At 41.1% G+C, this 23,107-nt stretch overlaps 1 protein-coding gene across 1 annotated transcript in view; it reads left to right on the top strand.

Moving 5' to 3' along the window:
- APCDD1 (APC down-regulated 1) overlaps window positions 1-23,107 on the top strand; it is a 36,802-nt gene that overhangs the window by 8,493 nt on the left and 5,202 nt on the right. The window contains exons 2-4 of the mRNA XM_060244019.1: window positions 6,587-6,770; window positions 8,695-9,226; window positions 21,778-22,099. Of these exons, the coding sequence (XP_060100002.1) occupies window positions 6,587-6,770; window positions 8,695-9,226; window positions 21,778-22,099 (1,038 nt within the window). The remainder of the gene's footprint in view (window positions 1-6,586; window positions 6,771-8,694; window positions 9,227-21,777; window positions 22,100-23,107) is intronic.

Here is a 23,107-nt window from a genome sequence, read left to right as displayed (position 1 = left end):
AGGGCTTTTTTTGAGCAGGAATGCACAGGAACACAGTTCCGGCTGGCTTGGTGTCAGGAGGTGTGGCCTAATATGCACATGAATTCCTGCTGGATTTTTTTTAAAAAAATGATGTGAAACAATTTTGTCAGGGGTGTGGTCTAATATGCAGATGAGTTCCTGCTGGGCTTTTTCCTACAGAAAAGCTCTGGGCAGCAGGTATAGTGGAAGGTGAGACTGGTGGAGAATTTTTCATAGGCAAGGGCAGTGAGACTTCAGTTAAGGCCAGTACTGTGCAGAAGAAGACAATGGTAAACCACTTCTGATGATGTCTCACCTTGACAACCCTATAATGAGCCTGAATTGTACTAACAAACAATGGCCTAAATCTAGAGGTAAACACAGGATATTCTATATGGAAGTGAAAAGCATGGTAACTATACAATATAATACAATAATAATTATGGTGATCTCTGATTTTAAGATCTATGTGTGGAAAATGTATAGGGAAGGTGCATCCTCAGCCACGTTTTGTTTAGATGTTCAGTTGATACTTTCCAAATGCATGTTTGTTAATCCAGCACTAGGAATCCTAAAGACCAGCTCAGTGGTGGATTATGAGCTGTCATTCATTTTCCTAAGTGAGAGTTCTGCTGAATTCAGAGAGAGAAAGAACAGAGGCTGCACTCAAGGTTGGGGAGGGGCAAAATCTCCTTATTTGGAGAGGGGCAAAACCAAGGAAGAAGCAAACTTTTGTCCTCGATACCCACTCACGTACACATTTTTAAAACAATAGCTTCAATATTCTGCTGTCTGAATCTCATCGTCTTCTGGCTATTTTGGTGACTATTTCTTCAAGACTTTACTCCTTTTGATGTTCAGAGTGACTAAAGTAAAGTTGAAGACAAACCATCTGCTTGGCAGTGATACATAATAGTCTCTAGTGGAACTGTATATTTTTTGCCATGTGGTTAGGTTATCTAGCAGTTTCCACATCAAAAGATAATCCTAATGTATATTTACTTAATTGTGTAGGGTAACTGACTAGATAAGCATTCTTAATCTAAGTCAATTGTGTTTTATCTTTTGGAAACTTCTAAAGCTCCTGACAAGTTTCTACTTGAAAAGTTTGTTGCAGAGACAAAAATCATGTTACTATTGTCATTACATTTAATGCTTATAGGTTATACTTGGCTTTCACTTCTGTGGAGCCAAAATGGGACAGGTCATTATTTACTTTGGCGTAAATCAGAAGAAATCTTGACTAATGGAATCTCAAAGTACGTAAACTAGTAATCCATCCAGATGCACTATATTGTGTCTCTACCTGTAGTCTTGTGTATACTTCAATACTTAATAGACCTAATATAATCTTCTGTATACTTTGAATTAAATACCAGATTAGATTTCCAGCAGTTTTCAGTTTTTAAATGCAAGGTCTATAGCTAACATTAGGAAGAGCTAGATTCAAGGCAAGCAGAAATTTAGAGAGCAATAGGTTTTTGCTCTTATACGTAAGCTTTTGAAAGTCAAAACTTCCTTTGTCATCTTTGACTCTCAAAAGTTTATATCCTGAAAATCTTGATGATTTTTAAGGTGCTACTGGACTCAAATCTAGCTGTTCTACTGAAGACCAGCAGAGCTGCCCCCTGAAACTAATATCCTCTGATACACCTTCTGAAACTAACATTGGGAAGGGTTTTAAGACATACATGTTCAGTGTTTCTCAGAAAGAAATAAAATTGCTTTCAGGGTATTTTAATGTCAGAAATATACTTCTCTGAGAAATACAATTAAAGGAGTTTTCTGCATGTGTGTTAAAATGCAGGAAAGCATGCATAAAAAACAAAGATGTAATTTAGGCAAAGCTTTTCTTTACTCATATAGCGATGAATTGGGAGAAACTACTGGAAAATGTCATATGAATGTGAGAGAAGCCATGCTGGACCAGACCAATGCGCCATCTAGTTCAGCTTCCTGTTTCTCATGGTGGCCATCCGGATATCTTGTGAACCAGGACAAAAGCTCCACCTGTTGTTGACTCCTCCCCAAGAAATATTCAGCCATACACTGCTTCTGAACATGGAGGATCTGTTTGCCATCATGGCTAATAGCTGCTGATTTCCCATGAAGCGCTTCCTGTTTCCTGCTTCCTGCTTAGCTTTAAAGGCACACATTTTAAAAACGGACCTGTTTGCAGGTCTCTAAACCTGCTGGAGCTCTAAAGGTACATGGTGACTGTGGGGGCAGGGCTTCCCCCACTGGCCAGCTGGCTGGGGGCAGGGGGAAGCCTGTAAAAATGGGGGATCCCCCACTGGGACCTGGGGATTGGGAAGCCTATCTCATGACCCTTTCTTAAATGTTCAGGAAAATGCTGATAGCCACTTTGGAGTCAGGAAGCAATTTTTCTTCAGGCCAGTTTGGCCAGGGATCCTAGAGATATTCTGCCATTTTCTGGGCATGGAGCAGGGATCACTGGATGTGTGTTGGTGGGGGGGGGGAATTTGTGATCTTTCTGCATTGTGCAGGGAGTTGGGACTAGATGATCCTGGAAGTCCCTTCCAACTCTTATGATTCTAAGGTTTTCTCAACAGCTGGGGAGACTTTTCTCTCTCTCTGGTAATCTGCCACCACCACTTGACCTTTGTAGGAATTGCCTGTTGGGAGGCTCAGGACTCCCAGCTTGCCTTCCAAGTTCTGAGGCCTTGCCCCTTTGTCTCCCACTGCCCAACACCTGGTTGCCATGGGGACGATTTACCCTGAGGAATAGTTGTTTGCCAACTGCGTGCCTTCCCCCGGCACTCCTTTTAAAATAGCATGTCTGAGATGGTGGAGGCTATGTGGTACAGAGAACCACTACCATTATTAAAAATTATAAAGTGTTCATTAAAAAGAAAAATTTTACAAGCATACTTTTAGCACAGCACCAGACTGAGCAAGGGATTCAAAAGAAAAGGGTAAAATGCAATTCTTCTGTTCCTCCCTCTATACATGCACTATCTGTTGTTAAATATAAGGCAGGCTCCTTAGCTTAGAAAGTTACAGATCTCTACTGAGCTTCTATTACCTTTCTATTATATCAGATGTAGGCCAGCACATGGCAATGGCTACCTTCTCCAGACCTCAGTTAAGAGTTCTGTGTACTCTGATGGACTCAACACAAAAGAGCTCCCTCTTTGCTCCCAGGAGTTTTATCATCTCTCTTTCCCCCACTCACTGACCAGGTCAGGCTGGGCCAAAGAAGATTTTCCTGAAGTCTCCAGAAGTTTCTCCCTGAAGTTTGTCTAGTCTTTCATATCTCCAAATCTCTGTTCCCTTCTTGAAGGGGGGGAGCTATTGTCTCTAGCTGGAATTTTTCTTAAGAGGTAGCTGAGATGAGGCTAGAAAGCTGTTGAACTGACTTTCCCCTCCTGCCTGTTCCCTTGTCCAGAGAAAAACACTTTTAAAACCTCCAGGTAAAGGTTTTACTCAGGTCAGACCTCAACCCCAAAAATGCATTTTTTCACAGAGCACACTGTAAGGGATCATATTCCTCAATCAATAAATCCTATACGATTATAGTGTTCTTTCCACACATTCTGAAATCTCCCGAATATTTTACTGATTGTGTTTATTGTTCCCAGGGATGTATGAAGAAAACATGTTCCCTAAAATTTATTGTCTGTTTGAAAGTTTGGTTCAGGCTTCAAATGCAGCCTGCTTGTGGGTTAATACAGTTGAGAAACAGCCTTACTAAAGTTGAGTCAAACTGACCTTGTGAAATTGCAGATAATGCCAGCTGCAGAGGGGAGTCAAGGAGCCCAGTACCAGCTCCAATTAGCCACATTCCATTCAGTTAAACACTTGTGGGAAACAGCCAAATCTAGCTACAGATAGTTTTGTTTCTTCTTCCCCTGGTCAGACCACTGCATAGGTCATCTGGTTCCTTATTGGCCTGGTGAACAGGCTATACATCACCACTTAGGGACACTATTGATCTTTAGGCCTGAGACCATAAGGGCCCCTTACCCATAAAGAAGTAGGATTCTAGTTTATTCTTTAAGCTTGATGGTAACTGTCTGCGATCCTGACATGCAGTCATAATTATGCTCACTGTGGCCATATTGAATGCTGCTTGTGAGAGCCAGACAGCTCCTGGCTAAGCTGACTCTCAGGAGAGAGCCACTTCTGCATTACTGGAGCTTTACCTTTGAATTGTAACCTATAATATTTGGAACCAATGTATTACTGTTAAGGTAGCATTGGTATTTATAGCTTTCTTATTTTTATCATCACAGTTACCGTCACTTTTGAAAATATTCTTGCACCTTAATAAAATATATATTTTAATTTACTTTGTGGTTATTTGCCTTCAATTCACCTCAACTGAAGTCCAGAGCTTAAACTGGCTTTCCACCTACCAGAGTAATTTGCTTTTCTGAGAAACTCATTCTGCAAACCTACCTTTTAGGGTGGAATTGTTTAGTCCTGGGAAGGTTAGAAGCTTGCCCTTTGGTCTCTGACCATTGGGATAGTCGAAAGGGCTAGTGTGTGAGGTGGTCACACCCCAGGGTTTTGTAATTTTCACACTCCAGGGTTTTATAATTTTGTGTTCTGCAGCCCTCACCCCCAAAGAGTTTTGGCCTAGGACTTTGGTCTAGGACTTTGACAGGGTGACATAGATAGGCCAATAAAACTTTGAATTTTCAGGCTTGTGAGCAGGCCCGTAGCTAAGAGGAGGCCTGTGGGGGCACAGCCTCCTGACTGCTAGGCAGGGCCCCCTGACTTGGGGCCCCTAACCAGCCTCCAATGCCTCAGCTGCATCCTTCTCCATTCTGCCGTCATCATACACCATTGCTTCTGCTTGCTTAGGGGACATGATCATACACAGTTGCTTCTGCTTGATTAGGGGCTGGAAAAATTCCCTGACCCCTCAGCAAGCAGAAACAATGAAAGTGCCCAGGACTGAAAGTTAAGCTCTGTGTTGCTTCTGCTTCCTTGGAGGCTGGAAGAAATCTCTGACCCCTTAGCAAGCAGAAACAACTGGGCACTTTCAGCACCCAGGACTGAAAGTTAAGCCCCCTGTTGCTTCTGCTTCCTTAGGGGCTGGAAGTAATCTCTGACCCCTCAGCAAGCAGAAACAATGGGGCACTTTCAGCGCCCAGGACTGAAAGTTAAGCTCCGTGTTGCTTCTGCTTCCTTATGGGCTAGAAGAAATCTCTGACCCCTCAGCAAGCAGAAAAATGGGGCACTTTCAGCATCCAGGACTGAAAGTTAAGCTCCCTGTTGCTTCTGCTTCCTTAGGGGCTGGAAGAAATCTCTGACCCCTCAGCAAGCAGAAAAATGGGGCACTTTCAGCATCCAGGACTGAAAGTTAAGCTCCCTGTTGCTTATGCTTCCTTAAGGGCTGGAAGAAATCTCTGACCCCTCAGCAAGCAGAAACAACAGGGCATTTTCAGCACCCAGGACTGAAAGTTAAGCTCAGTGTTGCTTCTGCTTCCTTAGGGGCTAGAAGAAATCTCTGACCCCTCACCAAACAGAAACAATGGAACACTTTCAGCGCCCAGGACTGAAAGTTAAGCTCCACCTTAGGCTGACGTTGGGCTAGGGAGAAGAAGGCCGTTCTAGCAAGAAGAGGCCGTTCTAGCCCTCAAGTGGGGTGGCGGGGGTAGGGAGCGGGTGGCTCCATTGCAGGCTTTCTCTGCCAGACTGGGCAGGGTATGGTAGGCTGGTGCACACAAGTGGAGGTCCCAGCTGCAATCCGTGCCTGGGGATCAGTGGAGAGGTGATGTTTGCCTGCAGGGGTTTTCTGGCCTGGTCTTGCTGGCCACCCAAGTGAGGGTGGGAGCTGCGCTTGGGTAGCCTCGGCTTGCCCTCCGACTGGAAGAAACCCGAATCGGAGGTCTTGTAGTCCCAGAAGTCAGTTGCAACTTGGTGGTGCCTTCCACCACTCCCCCTTGTCCCGCTGGACTTGCCTAGCTGGGTCATGTTACAGGTAAGGGCAGGAGGCCATACAGCACGTATCTAAACCTCTGAGTGGCTCCCCACCAGAGCTGCTGGAATAGGGGTGGAAAGGAATCACCTTGGGGCAACTGGGGGGGAGGCTGTATGGCAGCGAGCTGGCAGCTTTCCTCCTCAGCGGTGGTAGGAGAGAAGGCCATGGAGGTTGCGGCCACTATGTGCCCCCTGAAAAAAATCAAGGGCCCCCAATTCTTCAAATCCGGGCTACGGGGCTGCTTGTAAGGATTCATGCCTTTTGTAATGTGGCAATTCTGCCAATGTATTTTGACCAAAACGTGTCAGAAAACTTCTCATAACCAGGGCTTTTTTTGAGCAGGAATGTACAGGAACGCAGTTCCGGCTGGCTTGGTGTCAGGGGGTGTGGCCTAATATGCAAATGAGTTTCTGCTGGGCTTGTTCTACAGACAAAGCTCTGCTCATATCTAAAGATAAAATATATTGATCCTCCTAAGTTAGTGCTGACATGCAAGTACAAGAATGAACTTGCAAATCAGTAATAAAATCTGCCAGGAGCACAGAAAGCATATTCAAATGTCTTGATGGGTAGCAACAGAAAATGTTGACTGTTCACTGAAGTTCTTTTATATCTCCTTTTCAATTTTTATAGGGCTAGGAGAAGGTTCTGCACTTCTTCATCCAGACAGCAGGTCCCACCCTCGATCACTGGAGAAGAATGCATGGCGAACTTTCAAGGAGTCACAGTGTCATCACATGCTGAAACATCTCCACAATGGAGCTCGAATCACTGTACAGATGCCTCCAACAATTGAGGGACATTGGGTCTCCACTGGGTAAGGATATCTACAATTGATGGTCAAACTGTAGAAAAACACAAGCCAGACAGACTAAGCTAGTTTGACTGACAGTCAAATATTGTAGACATCTAGGAAAGTAGTATAATACCCTAGGGATGGGTATGAACCTAAAAAGGGCTGTTTGGTTCAGAGTTTGCCAGCCTTTAACCATTTGGTTTTGTTCTCCATCACTTGGAAAGAGGGGGGGAAACTAAAGGGTTAAATGGCTCACAGGTCCACCGCTCAGCTGTTAGGCTTAAATGGCTGCAAGCCATTTAACCCTTTGGTTTTGCTCCCTCTCCCTGTTGAAGGCTGGCCCCTAACAGCTGAACCAGCCAAAAGTCCAGTAAATGTTTGAGGGGCTCTGAACTGGTCCCTGGGCTCTGAACTGGTCCAAGTTCAGCCCAAATTTTGGCTTGTGAGCAGGTTTGTGCCCATCCGTATAGTGCATTACTCCACTACTTTGTTTTATACCATTTCTCCATAGGCATGAGTCCTCAACCTTGTGGGCACTTCTGACCAGGACTGGCCTTTTACTTTGGCTGAGAGGCACTTTTTGGCTTCAGTTTCCAGAGGAAGAGGGGGGACTGCATCCCATATGGCCATAAAGGGAGACATAAGAAATCTCAGAGACATAAGGCAGTCAGTTAGCTGGTAGGAAGCAACTCATAGGATTTTATTACCAAGACCCAAAAGCAAGAGGACACAGGAAATAAACTGTTGAGTGCTGTGGCACCCTTGACATACTGCAGTAATTTCTTGAAACTGTCAACTAATTTTAAACATCTTACAGAGTTTTACCCCTCCATAACTGCATCTTTGTTGTGCCACATCATACTGTTTTTCAAAATCAAAAGAGCTTCCAAAGCACTATATGTTGTCATCCCTGTTGAAGGAAGGTTGAAGGCTGTGCTGTGTTGCTTGCAGGACTGTCGCTGTAATCTTCATTATGGTGTGACTGATAACCCCATGTTTATAGGTTGCTTTTGTGTTACAACACAACCCATTTTCAAAGGGGAAGTGAATAAATCATTGACTTTATGCCATATCATGTCAATTATAACTAAACCAAAGTTCATTAAGAAAATGAAATTATGAAACTTTGCTGACTAGTCCAAGCTTGCTTAAGTGCTTATCTGAGATCACAAACATTCAGTTAGAGGTATTTATTTTGTAGTCTCAGCTTGCATTATTCAGCTGTGTACTCTCAATTATTTTCTTAGCCTGTTTGGGGGATATAAGGTTCTCTTCAAGCCCAGTCCTGTAATCCTTTTTCAGGCAAAACTGCTACTGAAGTGAATGGGAGTAGAAAGTAAGCAGTAATCAGCACTGAAATCCTTTACTTATATCAGTGGGGAAAAGCTCAGGGAAGAGGTGTGGAAATCCCAAATTCAGGAAGAAATTCTCAAAAAGAAAAACAGAAAAATTAACCCTGAAAAGGGAATGAAGAACTAGAGAAACAAACAAGGACATTTGGTGAAGATATTGTCTTTTAAGTGTAAGAATATAAAAAGAGCCCTACTGGATCTGGTCCATCTAATCCAGTATCCTGTTTCATGCAGTGACCAACCAGTTGCCCTGGAGAGCAACAAACAGAGGCAAAGGCATTCCTGTGATTTAGACTCCTAGCAATTCAAAGGCCTGCCACCTCTAGCTATGGAAGCTCCCTTCCATCATAAGACCAGTAGATAGACCACCAAGTCTTTCTGATTGCTCTTTGAAAGCCTTCTGTGCTAGTGACCATTACTGCTTCGTCTAAAAAGTTATGAGAGCTATTTTTAATGGTGAAAATCATAGTATAATAAGGTGTTGAAGCAGTGCTGAGAATACTAACAGTTACTTGGACTTTAATTGATTAAGGCTACAATGTTGCACTTTACTAAACTCCCTTTTTTTCAATTTATTTCTCATTTGGCTACAGATGTGAAGTTAGGTCTGGCCCAGAATTCATCACAAGATCATATAGATTCTACCACAATAATACATTCAAAGCCTACCAGTTTTACTATGGAGGTAACCGCTGCACAAACCCGATATATACCTTAGTTATCCGTGGTAAAGTTCGCCTTCGGCAAGCATCATGGATCATTCGAGGGGGGACCGAAGCTGATTACCAGCTGCACAACATACAGATCATCTATCACAATGAGGCAGTAGCTGGAAGACTAAGCCAGTTGGTCAACCGTACATGTCCTGGATTTATACCAGAAGACAAACCTTGGGAACAGAATGTGAGCTATGATATATGGAGAGAAGAAAATGGCTATGAATGCATCAGAGCTCTGAATTTTGCCATGCATGAACTTCAGCTGATCCGTGTAGAGAAGCAGTACCTTCACCATAACTTAGACCACTTAGTAGAAGAGCTATTTCTTGGAGACATTCACACTGATCCTGTTCAGAGGATGTATTATCGTCCATCTAGCTACCAGCCCCCTTTACAAAATGCCAAGGTATGTAAATATATCAGTTCCAAGGCAAACAAAGTATCAACTTAGTTAAAGGATAATAAGCAAAAAGTCTTCAGAAAGCTAGGGGCTTCAACCTGTGTCTCCAAGGTTTTCCTTATTACACAAATTCCTATTGCTTTTACATTCCTTCAAGCTGTAATCCATTTCACTGCTACTCTTTTCAGCTTATAACACAATGCCTCCATTTCTCACCATCCCAGTTTCTGGTAATCAAACTGCTCTTGCCCAGTGTTGTTTTTATTTTTTTAAATGTACTTTAGCTCTAATTTTATTTGTTTTAATAATGGAGGGGTTTTTGCTTGTAATATTTTTTTAAAAACTGTTAGCTGCTTTGGTGGCCTATGTGGGGGAAGGAAGGAGCAGTATACATTTTGTAAAATAAATAATATATCTGTAGAACAGGTAGGGGCAATTTAAGGTGAAGCCAGTGTTCTGTGACACATAATTTCATTAAGATAAAAGTAGAAAATTTCCTAATGCATTGCTTTTCAGACTTTTGCAGCATTAATATATTAAGATTTTTCAAGGATAGAATTATGTTGTTCCTGTTTATGCTACTAGGTTTACAATGTTCATTAATGGTTGCTTGAATTTGGAATATAAATTACATTAATTATATGCAACCTCTTACTCTCTGCTTCAGTGTAAGGTTTTCTCTTAGGATTTGGATTTGTAAGTTCCTGGCTTCATTTATCTTTGTTGTAATTTATTATGTGAATGGCTTCCTTATTTCAAGTTTGTGACCATTTAGTGCATTGCATGTTAGAACAAGAGTCATTGACTATGCTTAGAATAGGACATCAGATAGCCAATGGAGCTACCTGGCATTTTTGCTTCTACGGTTCTTAGCACAGGAAAAATTAAGATCTAGCTTCCAAAATTTTGACATGATCAAGGAGAAGTAGCTGAGCTTGGATAGAATAACAGTCAAGGGAATCAACCCTTGTATGATCAAGATGGCATCTGTTCTATCCTGCCAGGTTTGCAAATAATTCCTACTTACTCTTGAGTTGTGTGTTTCATTTTTAAATTATTATGCTATATTTCCTAATATTACCAACACTTGGTTCTTCTAGATGTTACAGGTTTGCTAGGTACAAAATAGAATTTTGTCATCCTTAAAAATTCTTGTAAATCCTTAAAAATTAGAACAAAATATTGGTGGGTGGGGGGCAAACTATTAATAAATGCTTCTAAATTGGTGTGGGGGGGAAGCACCTTGGAGAAAACAGTGTCAGCAATGGGATCCGTTTGAAGTTCTTAAGTTCTGACAAACAGTTAGATTTGGGAGTGCTAAATAATGGCAGTCTGGCAGCAATCATAGAGCAAAGAAGATCTGAGAGTAGAAGCTGAAAAACAAGTCCATTAGCAAATTTTCATGATCAAGGGCCTGGATGCAAGTTCTGTATAAAGTACGTTTATGAGAGGCAGGGAGAGGGATGAAGAGACAAAGGAAGCTCTTTCTCTGCTTGAAGAGAACCTCAAAAGCTTTAATCTGTAGCTGAAAGCTCCATATCTCACTGACCTAACTGTACTTTGAGAGAGAATGAAAATACAGTATAACTGTTTTGCAGTCTTTGCATCTTTTCTGATGACATCTCAAAGGAATGCACACAGCAATTGGAACCACATTGGAGTCTTTGGTTGTCATCTATTAATTCCAGACAGAGTGCTTCACAGTTACTTTTGACTTTGAACTCTTCACCATTTTGAAGATTTTCACTGATTTCACATCAAAGTGGATGCAAAGAAACATTGATACAAAGGTTAAATTTTAAAAGTATTTCTATGATTAATTGCTGTGCAAATTTTAAACAGAAATTTTAAAACAAGGAATGCTCTCATTTATGTCTTTAAAATATCTACTACACACTTTCCCACAAAAGGTATCAAAGGGGCTCAAAATAAGAAAACAGTTTATATATGTATATTACATTTATGCCAAAAAAAACTCAACAAGCTAACAAAATATTTAAGTGTTACATTTTCATTTTTTTAAAAAATGAACATATCTAGCTAGGTCCATCTGACTAGTAGATATGCTCTTTCTTACAAAGATCAGCCAGATTTGAACATGAAGCTTTGGGTCGAATTACATATGAAATTGAGATGGAACATGAGAATCCATTCTGCTAACCATTGTTTTATATGCCAGTGGTAGGCTGCTTGCACCAGGAAAAAGTGTTGCTGGTGAAGCATGTGAATGTTTTCTCCAAGAGTGGTTTTCAAATTATTATTCAAGACAGCTGTGGGAAGGTGCAATTGGATTGAAAGATCACACAAGGGTGCTTAACAATTTCCTTGTAGGCTGTCATATCAAAATTTGCTCCTTCCAGACTTTTTGCCCTATGATGAAAAAGTATGTAGGCATTTGTATCTTCCCCAACAGGGTAAAAAGCAGCTGGGAGAATGAAATTTTTATTTTTAAAAAAATGGCTTGCAAGAAAGAGCCCTTTGTACAGTTCCTTTCCTTCTGCCACAATTTCTTCTCCAGTTTGCAGTTTCTTGTAGCAGCTGTGGGTTAAAAAACAAACCATCCTTAGATAACACATTCATATCAGTCATTATGATGTGTACACCTAGTTCTGAGGCTGAAGTGTTTTCTTAAGTGGATGGAAGCTGAAGATACATTTGGGGACCACACAAACCTAGCACTGCAAGGTTATAACCCTTCTTCTTTGAACTCCTTCCTTTTCTAATTGCTGGCCCGTAGGGAAACAGGTGAAAATGAGCTTAAATACTAAATTGAGTTTAAAACCACTAGTCTTAAACTCTTCTGGAAACTGGACACTGTGCATAAACAGAGACATTAAATCAACTTTTTAAAAAGCTTTTACAGTCAAACAGTAAGTAGTGTGAGGAAATCGCTGCTGAAGTGAATCAGGTGTATTGTACAGAAGTCGTCTGGCAAGGCTTGTTTCATTTCCTCTTTGCTATTATTTTAAAATATAAAAACTAGCTAAAAATAATTAGACGTGTATGAAAAAGAGATGCCTTGAAGTTTCTGAAGTTGATAAAGCTGCAAAGTTGGAAGAGGTGTCCGAGAGGCTGAACTGAGTGGTAATTAAAAGCAAATGATTGCTGGATATGTTAGAAATGCTGAAGCCAAACAGAATTGGGCTTATTCCAGATTCTTTACGGTGGTTTAGCAGGAGGATGGTAAATCAAAGGCCCAGAGTGAAAACTAGACAAATTCAAGCCAAGATGCTAAGTGGAATGAATTTTTAGAGGCCCAAAACTTGTCCAGGCACATAGAAGAACATGAGGAGTTTTCCTCCTAAAATATATATTTTGTAGTATCTTAAGCAAATAAGGCTGATTTACAGTTCAATAAAATCACTATGCACATTCTAAATAATGTATTTATTTTACAGCTTAATCCTGAATTTGAATGTAGCTGTACTGGTGCAGAGTAATACAGCAACCGTCTTGTCATGCAAACCAAGGGAAGCAAGTCAAAGGCTACCCTTCTGTTTTTATCTCATTGGGAAAACTTATTACCAAAGTGGAGAAGTGTGTATTGACATAACTGGTTATGTGATGGCTGTAAAATAGGGTAGGGCAATAAAATGTTCAGGTTACATACAGTCAGGGCTTCTTTTGTAGAAAAAGCCCAGCAGGAACTCATTTGCGTATTAGGCCACAACCCCTAATGTCACCATAGTTTTGCATGGGGCTGTTTTGTAGAAAAAGCCAACATTAACTAATTTGCATATTAGTCCACACCCCCTGACACCAAGCCAGCCAGAACTGTTCCCATGTGTTCCTGCTCAAAAAAAGCCCTGCATGGAGTCAAAACTTGGAGCAATTGCTTCATTTGGCCACTTTCTGCATGAATGTTTCTTTAGTGGTATGCGTCAAATTGGAGATGGTTCATCAGCTAATTTTTGCTAGACCATTACTATTGTTGCTGCTTCACTGGACTAGGTAGGTCTTTTGCTTGTCTAGGAAAGTACTTTTGTTCTTCAGCAAAATTAATTTTGTTTGAACTGTGAAGAGATCCCAACTATTCACTCCTGTTTTGTAAATTTAGTACACATTGGTGGAATACAGGAATTATGGTGGGAGTGAACCCACACAAGATTGAAGTCACCTGTTCCTGAACTTAGACTATAAGAATGCATGACAAAATTTAACTCCAGAAAAGTACCCTCAAGTATCTCCATAGGGGTATGAAATTTCTGGGCTGTACCAGACACTCCTTTTCTTACTATTTCATCTTATTCCTGGGTCACTAGGTACTTTAAAGGAAATGTGAACTCTAAAAATACCAGAGTTGTGAAACTAAGTAATATAAGCAAATGCTTATATGCATGATAAACAAAGTTTTGCTTTGCCTATTTGTTTTTGACATCTGACACTCATGCTTCACAGAAAGTTTGTAACTAGGGCTTGGAATTTTCTTCAGAGCCAATATAAATATGATTTTCTACAGAAGCTGGAAAGGACTGGGATGTTCTTCATATAAACTAAGGTTAAAACATCCAAGTTCTAGATATGTTGACTTATAATACACTTATAAGGTGTATTGAGTCATTCTGGAATTCTAGAATATTTGTTTTTGTGGTTCTCTCACAATTTTTCAGAGTTGACTGATCACTTGATTAAATGGAGGAACAGTTTCCTAATAACTGCAAGAGCTGATAGAGGAAAGCAAAATTCTGAAAAAAGGAAAGCACAGAGCAGGATGTAGAACTAAACCAGGGGTAGGGCACAGTGGCTCTCCAGATGTTTTTTTGCCTACAACTCCCATCAGCCCCAGCCATTGACCATGCTAGCTGGGGCTAATGGGAGTTGTAGGCAAAAACATCTGGAGAGCCACTGTTCCCTACCCCTGAACTAAACTAAAAGAAAGAGTGAGAAAACTGAAAGAGTGAAAAGGTCTTAAGAAACAGCTCAAGAGAATTAAATGAGGTGAATTCAGTCCAGTTAAAAAAAACCTACAGAAAGCAAAACAAAAAAAATTCTTCACTTCCACCAAAAGCAAAACAACTACCTGATAACTTTTGATGCAATTAAATTTTATATTGGATGATTTATGCACAGAAAAGTCATTTTGAGAATTCTCTAGTACATTTTATTGTGAAAGTTTTCAAGGTGAGTGAAAGAACCCTTGCATTCTTAAAACATGTCTGAACAATCAGAAAATGAGAATGTTTCTGCAATTGTGAGTTCCAAAATCAACCATAACTTTTGTCTGCTAGTGAAATCACATTAAAAATGCTCCCGCAAGGCAACCCAAAGACAGATTGTGCAAAAAATCTGTTCGTGGGGCTTCAAGAGGAGCAAGAAATGACCTGACCTGGATAGTTCAGGCAAGCCCGATCTTGTCATATCTCAGAAGCTAAGCAGGGCTGACCCTGGCAAGTACTTGGATGGGAGACTTCCTTGAAATACCAGGCGTGGGAGGCAAAGGCCACTTCTCTGAATGTCCTCCATGTCCCAGTAGGGGTCACCAGAAGTCACCATGAAGGCATACACACACAAATACAGAAAATACAAAAGAAAGAGAAAGAGCAAGAATTCATCTGTTACACTGAAGTCAGATCTTGAATCTATAATCTCACCAGTTTTCCAAAGAATGCTACTACAATCCTAAAAGGTAGTGACAGATAGTCTCGTCACATGCATTATTTTAAATTGCTGATCAGCTCCTCAAAATCAAATGCTCTAGGCCAAACAGAAATGGAAGATCAAGTATGAGGATATCAACAACAGAAAGTACAGGAAACACCATTTACAGCTTACAATTTCACTTATTCGTGGTTTGCAGTGTGATCCTTTGATGCAATTTCCAGCCATGTTTACTCCCACCACATTGTCATAGTAATCATTCTATCATTCCATTTTACAGGAAATGTGGTTGTTTTTTCTACTGAAGGCAGCAGATTCCCAGTATTTGCATTTGCCGTTCATTACGATCCTAGGGACAGACACACACCCTGAATGGTGAGGGTCTGCTGTAATCAGTAAGGAAGACAACGTTGCCAGATCTGTGTTGGAAAATACCTGGAGACTTTAGGGGTAGGGCTGAGAGAGGGTGGGATTTGGGGGAGATGAGGGTTACAATGCCATAGAGTCCATCATTCAAAGCAGCCATTTTCTCCAGGGGAACTGATCTCTGCCAGCTGGAGATCAGTTGTAAAAGCAGGAGATCTCCAGGCCCCACCTGGAGGCTGGCAACTCTACATGCATTTGGGCCCAGCATCTTGGTGATTGGGAGGAGACTGCTACAGCCTTTGGTGTGAACAGTATCTGCCAAACTGGCATCATCAGTGCCTATGCAGTGAATATAGGAAAACCTGTAAAAGGGTATAAGATTCCATGTTCCTGTCTCCTGCCCACTTCTCTCTCAAGGTCCAAGCCCAACTAAGGCCACACCTGCCCTGCTTCTGCAGGCAAGTTGCATATGCTTGAATCTTACTATTTTGTTCCATCCCTGTTCATTGTTCCTTCAGCACAAGGACTCCGCCCTCTTGATTTAAAATGTGGAATGAAATGAAAGGATCCTACCTGGTGTTTACAGTATAACCAAAAAAGGAGTCCCTTTAATATTTTTAAAAATACATTGGCTGTAATTATTCTTTATATACATACTAGATAGCAGAATAAATCTTTATAATCTTAAGCGAATGCTGAACATTAAGAGGTAGCTTTTGAAAGCTGGGTTGTGCAAGTTTGTTTTTTAATTACTTCACTTACGTTGAAAAATCTTAAAATATCGGAAGCAGGTGCTGTCTGACTCTTTTCTCACTGTTTAGCAGATATATGTTGGCTATACTCCTCAACTAATCATAACTTATTTAGTAGTTGGGATAAGCATGGGAAGAAGAGAAGTTACTGATATGTCTGTTTGATACCTAAATCCAGTGCAGAAGTGGGGGAGGAGGCTTTAGTTTTAGTCCCTGCATATTCAGATTCAACCTTTTGATTACCGTTTTTGCAGGAACCTTGTGAATGCTCCTTCCTTTTTTTGGGGGGAGGAGGTGTTTGTGATTGCAAATTAATATCCCTTCAGTGAAGTAAACAGCAGATCCAGACATAATGAATCTGAGAAAGATATTATGTTTTGCCTCATTTCTGAAATTTCACCTAGGACTCTAGAGTTTAAATTCAGAGGGAAACCAAAGCTGTTTTTCTTAAAATATATTTTGCCTTCAAAGGGTCATAAAATTCTATTGAAACAGACAAGTCAGACAGCTTTAATTTTGTAACTTATAATTTTAGGACTGATTAGTGTTTAAAGTTCACTTAAAGCTTGAATGTGGCTGGATTTTTTAAAATATAACTTCACCACATATTCCAAGGTGTAAAGGGGGGGAAAGTCTCTCAAGTATCATCCTTTATGACGTTACTTCAACATCTAATATAAAGTCCATGCACCATTTGCAAACTTAGGTTACATCTGTGTTTCCCAAGATAATTGCCTTATCCTTCATTGGTCTTGTATGTGAGTCAGGGAAAGACTGCCAGTTATCACTTTGATGAGGGGGATATTTTAGCCGTTTAGTGAAATGTTCTCTTGGGTTTGACTTATCTGGGCAGTGGGGCATTGGGAGTGAGAAACTGTACTTAACATCTATGAAAGTGCTTTTATATGGTGTCAGCTCTTCAGTGCTGGAGTGTGAAAAGTTTCAGCCTTTTCCATTTGCTTTGATATCCCCTTTTTAAAAGATCTTTCTATGGGTTAACCATGGGATATTTTACCCCAAAAAAACCCAGACACAGATTCAAGCAGTCCTATAATAGGCTTTTAAAATACTGAATAAAATAATCATGACCTGACCTGATATGTCCTTATGTGCCAATAGCTGACAGTGCTTGCACCACAAGAGTTTTTTGGACTTAATGGTTCACTGCTAAATACAAACCAGAATAAGTGGAATGAAACTATTCTCTTAGTCAATATTTCTAATAGATTAGAAGTGCCTATTCTTAACTCTCTGCAATACTCTCAACTTTTAAAATCAAAACAAGTCCCGGTTCTTGGTCTAGAATTCTCATCTGGCATAAATCACAGCTCCATTAAGGTCATTGGGTCGATGATGATTTACAACAGATGAAGATCTGGATGGTTTAGCTTGAAGTGTGCCAAGTTAAAAGAGAGGAGAGACAGGAGAAACAGAATTCCTGAAATAATTTGTACTTTAATGTAAATTTACAAAGTCTTCTTTTAAAAAAAAAAGAAATTGTGATGCAAATAGCTTCACTACAGATGGTAGGTGAGTTATTGTCTGTAACTAAGATTAGCAGCAATACCAACATAAGATTGCCATAAAAATAAGTTCAGGAAGGGAAGAGAAAAATTAACTGGGAGTGTGTTCTCTCTCTCCCCAGTGTGCTATCTTTAAATTAAAAGCAAAATTTCAAAGAGCTGGGTCCCAAGTGAGACGTTACAGGAGAGGGGGAAATGAAATCACTCCATGAAGAGTTTCTAAACTGGGTTTTTGTTCCTTTGTGGCGTCACTAGGAGAGGGAAAAGTAGGATAAGGAAGAGCTGAAAGAGAATGAGAAGGATAAGGGAGAAGTTTTGCTTTTTTGTTCTGATTAGCAAAAGCCTGATGGTCCTCCTTTTAGTCATTATCATTTGGGGAAGGATACATTTTGGCATATTGTAGCTTTAGATAAAGTTGACATCATAGTTGCATGCAGCTTATCTGGCAGGGATAAAAATGTTCTTTCAAATTCTTCTCTAGTTCTGTTCTATGTAGAAAGATTTACTTCTCCATTTGTCCTGACACTTATTTTCAACTGGGGAGTAATTTATCACCATATTCTGTGTTCATCTTTTATATATGTTATATTTTACATTATGTCATCACGGTTAAGAACAGAATATTCCAAGTGAACTGATACAGTATTCCATAAAAAGAATATACACGGGGAAGGGGTTTCATGGGAGTGAGTTTGATTAATTAGAAATGAAGGAAGTTTATTCATATGAAATGGACTTAGCATGGTAAATTTTAACTCTTTAGCCCTAGGCAATGGGATCAATGAAAAGGAAGAATATTGCCAGGAAATAAATGCTGATTAATATTTGACTAAGTTGCTTCTACCCAGTACTATATTAGGCCGGAACCCCACCTCTCTTTCTGGGAATCCAGTTCTATAAGTGAAAATAAGTTAGCGGCTAGTCGTGAGCCAGAATGCTTGTGTAAGAACTTGTGTAAAGAGGGAAAAGGAGCTAACTTTTCTTACATCGTAGATCTTTGTCCAGGGTTCCCAGGTCCGGCTCAGGAAATATCTGGGGACTTTGGTGGTGGAGCCAGGAGCAAGGTTGTGACAAGCATGATTGAACTCTGAAGGAAGTTCTGGCCATCACATTAAAAAGGACCATGTATGCTCCTTTTAAATGCCTTCTTTCCATTGGAAATAATGGAGGATGGGATGCAGTTTCTTTGGAGGCTCATAGGATTGGATTCCCTGGTCAAATCTTTTTGAAACTTGTGCGGGGGGGTGGGTGGGTTTAGGCACCAGATGTTATGCTGAAAATTTGGTGCCTCTACCTCAAAAAAAGAGCCCTCTAAGAGCCCCTGATAACCATGGATCAATTCTCCATTATACCCTGTTGGAAACAGTCTCCGCATAGGGTATAATGGAGTGCTCAGTGGACATTCTCCCCTGCCACACACACACACTTTCTGAATCCTTAAGCAGGGTGAAGTCCTCCAAACCAGAAGATCCCCTGCCCCCAATTGGGGATTGGCAACTCTAACTCTAGCTTGCCTACAGCTGCACTGCATTTACTACAGTTTGGTGCTAGGTAAAAAATTTGCCTATAAAAAGCCACTACAGAATTTTGTGGTCTGCCATTATTATCATTCCAAGTGCTAGAGAACTAATTGATTTCAGAATGTGATTCCAAAGTGGAAATAAATCTCTGTCACATTGAAACAAATAGTAGGGATGTGCAAAAAAAAAAATTCGGTAGTACACGGATTTGGAAATATATGGGGGGGGGGAGTACGGAATCCCGTATATTTCTGAATTCCGTAGTCGGAATAGCTGCATATACGGTAGATGCGCGGCTATTTCCAAATATACGGCCCCATTATACCCTATGGGCCATTGAAATCAATGGCAAATAGGGTATATTTGAAGCTGCCTGAAGGGGAGGGGGTTTGAGGGAGAGCCCCCAAATTTGCAGGGGACCTGCAGGGGACTCTCTCCTACAAGCCCCCCAAATCCGAAAAAGATTGGGCCAGGTGGTCCAATTTCTGGGGCACCCAAAGCCAAACCTAACTTCACACAAGAGAATCTCTATAGGACGCAAATGCACTATATACATCTATCTACTCTATGAACCCTGCCACACAAAACACAATCTGCCCAAAGAATGCGGAGAGAGCTGGCTCAGCACAACAAGCATGCTGGCTCTGGGTCTCTCACCCAGGTGCCAGTTTTCCTGCCACAGAACACACAATCGACAGATGCCAGCTCTCCAGCCCTGCCCCAAAGAACGCGGGGAGAGCTGGCCAAGCACAACAAGCATGCTGGTTCTGGGTCTCTCACCCAGGTGCCAGATTCCCTGCCACAGAACACACAATCTACAGATGCCAGCTCTCCAGCCCTGCCCCAAACAACATGGGGAGAGCTGGCCAAGCACAACAAGCATGCTGGTTCTGGGTCTCTCACCCAGGTGCCAGCTTCCCTGCCACAGAATACACAATCTGTAGATGTCAGCTCTCCAGCCCTGCCCCAAACAACATGGGGAGAACTGGCCAAGAACAACAAGCCTGCTGGTTCTGGGTCTCTCACCCAGGTGCCAGCTTCCCCCCAAAAAAAACCAGAACCAGGAAAAGGGACAACAGGAGAAGACCAAGAAACTCAACTGTTAAAAAAGTGGCCTTTTAAACAATGAAAATTAGGCCAAAGAGCCCCCCCCAAAGAACCAGAAGAGAAAAGGAACAACAGCAGCACAGCACAGCAGCAACAAATCAAACACAGAATCCTTTTAAAACAGTAAAAAACTTAACTTTTAACAATACAGGAACTTTACCAACCCCTCCTCCCCCCAAAAAACCCCTTCACCCTAACCCCAAGAAATCCAAGCCACCCAAATCAGGAAAAGTAAAAGGACACTGCACTTTTAAAAGTCCTCTCACTAAAGTAAGATATGAGCAATTTGGCAAAAAACCCCACCTCAGGCCCCCTCCCCCAGCAGATCCCCCTAACCCTAACCCCAAATAAGCTACCCACCACCCAAATCTGGATAAGTAAAGGGACTCTGAGTCCCTTTTACCAACTAAAATAAAAACAAGAACCCCAAGACTGTCTTACCTTAGATGTCTTCTCTACTTCAGGCAAGTCTGGTAAGGCTGAGAGAGAGCAGCAGCAGCTGAGGCCAAGAGCCAGCACAGCACAATCTCTCTCACACACCAACACACACCAACACAGCAGCAATGGAGGAGTCCAGCCAGGCAGACTCCTTAAAAAGGTTCTCTGGCCCTACAGAGAGCAGTTTCAAAAAATAGCACTGCTCTGTGATTGGCCAGACAACAGTGCTTACTTGGATACCCAAGTAAGCAAAAGATCAAAAGAACAACAATGTTGCTGATGGCTGGGGGATCAGCTACACAACAATGGGCCCCAATTGGATTTGGCTGTATGCGATTCTGTATACAGACGAATCAGGGGTGATTCGGCGGTTGATTCGGTTCAACCGAACCGAATGCACACCCCTAACAGAACAGATTTGCATCAGTTGTCACTGACAGGGGTATTGACAGAGATTGTCAATTGACTGAGCTAGGCATATTAAGGATGGAGGTAGACATCCAAATAGGTGCAATGAGGAACATGTAATCTTTGTTTATTGAATGAAACACAGCTTCCATACATTCATAGACTAATGGGGCATCCAGGATTTAATGAGCAATCACAATAGTATAAATCTCTACTGCAGAGAATTGAAACAGCTGGATGTAACAGAATAAAACCAGTTTTGTGCTCAGTCCTCCCAACTTCTGCAGTTTTGCACCCTTCCTGGTTTTCCTAACTCAAATCAGTGAGCTTTTATGTATACAATTGTACATGGTGTACATACACTCACATATTTCCTCACATCCAAGCTCCATATAGCTAAGAATATGGGGCAAAAATAATGTGGCACTATCTTTCTAAAAGGGTTCAAGAGCAAAAGATGGAGCTTTGGATCACTTTCTCACCAGTACTCCTTACCAGCTCAGAAATCAGGGCAATCACTGTGGTCAGTCCAGAAAAATTGGAAATGTGTTTTCTGTTACTCTTCATATTAGACATTTTTCTTCCTTGCAAGTATCAGCAGTTGGCCTTGATCCAAATAACCTTTACTCAAGGGCTTGACCTACATGTTCAACTATTACAGAAAACTACTTTCTAACCGTTCTTAGGAGGCATCATTCCTATAGAATTGTAAGCCATACAGAGGTTACCAGCTGCTGCAGGAGCAATACCAATAAGAGTAGCTACTCAGAAGATATGAGGAAGGACAATGCTGTTTTACTTGTAGCATAATAAGAAAATGTTATTTATTTATTTATTCATTCCAGAACCATGACCATTCATGTATAGCGTGCAGGATCATCTATCGGTCAGATGAACACCACCCTCCAATTTTACCTCCAAAGGCTGATTTGACTATTGGATTACATGGGGAATGGGTGAGCCAACGCTGCGAAGTGCGTCCTGAAGTACTTTTTCTCACCCGCCACTTTATTTTCCATGACAACAATAATACTTGGGAAGGTCACTACTATCATTACTCTGATCCAATCTGCAAGCACCCTACTTTCACTATTTATGCCAAGGGTCGTTACAGCCGTGGAGTGCATTCATCCAAAGTGATGGGCGGAACAGAATTTGTGTTCAAAGGTATGATTATTTGATTTTAATGTGTTCCAGTATCTGCTGCCTAAAAGTTGGTGATGATAATTTGACACAGAAAACATTGAACATTTTCAGAGTCTTATTTAGTCTTTTACACTGTGCTAGAATCACATTATTTCTGAAACACATATGTACCCCTGCTATAGTATAAAATTGAAATATCTCTTTGCTCAAAAGAGGGATTGCAGCTTAACTATGTCATAAACAGAGAAAATAAAAATGAAGAGCAGGACAGGGGAGATAAACTCATTTATAACTGCAGCAACTATTCCAAAGCTGGTTAATTTAGGAGGAAAAGCTATTTGTGCAAAGGTTAAATGGGAAAGAGGTGAAATTGTGCCTTGAGGCTGACCATCTGTTGAAGAAGGTGAAATGGGAAATGACAGGTAAGTAGGGGTGAGCCTATGGTTTAGGGATCAAGGGGCAGCAGAACTAGCCTTAGTGGCTATATGTGGTCAAAGTCAGTGGCAAGATGAATAATCCTGGCAGCAGGTTTCTGGACAGAGATAAGTAGGATGGAGGTGAGGAGAAGGAAGGACATTGAAATAAAGTTTGCAGTAGTCAAGGAAGACCGCAATGACTTAGAAATGGATGTGTACACGCACAGCAGTGCTGAAGAATGAAGCGACAGGTTTGTATAACTGATGGAATTTGAAATGTGGATGAAGTGGAGAAGTTACATACAAACCCCAAGCACAGTTCCCAGGCAACGTGGTGGAGAATGACCCAGTAAATAGGGATAGCATGAGTCTAGGAAGGTGCCTTAAGTAGAAATTCAGTTTTTAACATACTGAGTATGTGTGTTTGCAAGGAGGCATCTTTGCTAACTGGGTCACAAAGGTAAAAGACAGTGGAGGAAATTAGTAAGATTTTGGGAGATATAAATGATAGCTAAAACATGTTTCAGTCTTAGCCCAAACAGACATTTTTTCCCTCTACAAGAAAAAGGTCAATGGCTGAGTTTAGGATATGTTATAACAGATATGTTATAAC

This window comes from Heteronotia binoei, chromosome 7 (assembly GCF_032191835.1).
Source record: "Heteronotia binoei isolate CCM8104 ecotype False Entrance Well chromosome 7, APGP_CSIRO_Hbin_v1, whole genome shotgun sequence".
Taxonomy (NCBI): domain Eukaryota; kingdom Metazoa; phylum Chordata; class Lepidosauria; order Squamata; family Gekkonidae; genus Heteronotia; species Heteronotia binoei.
Note: the sequence above shows the minus strand (reverse complement) of the source record. Positions and strands in the feature narration are given on the sequence as shown.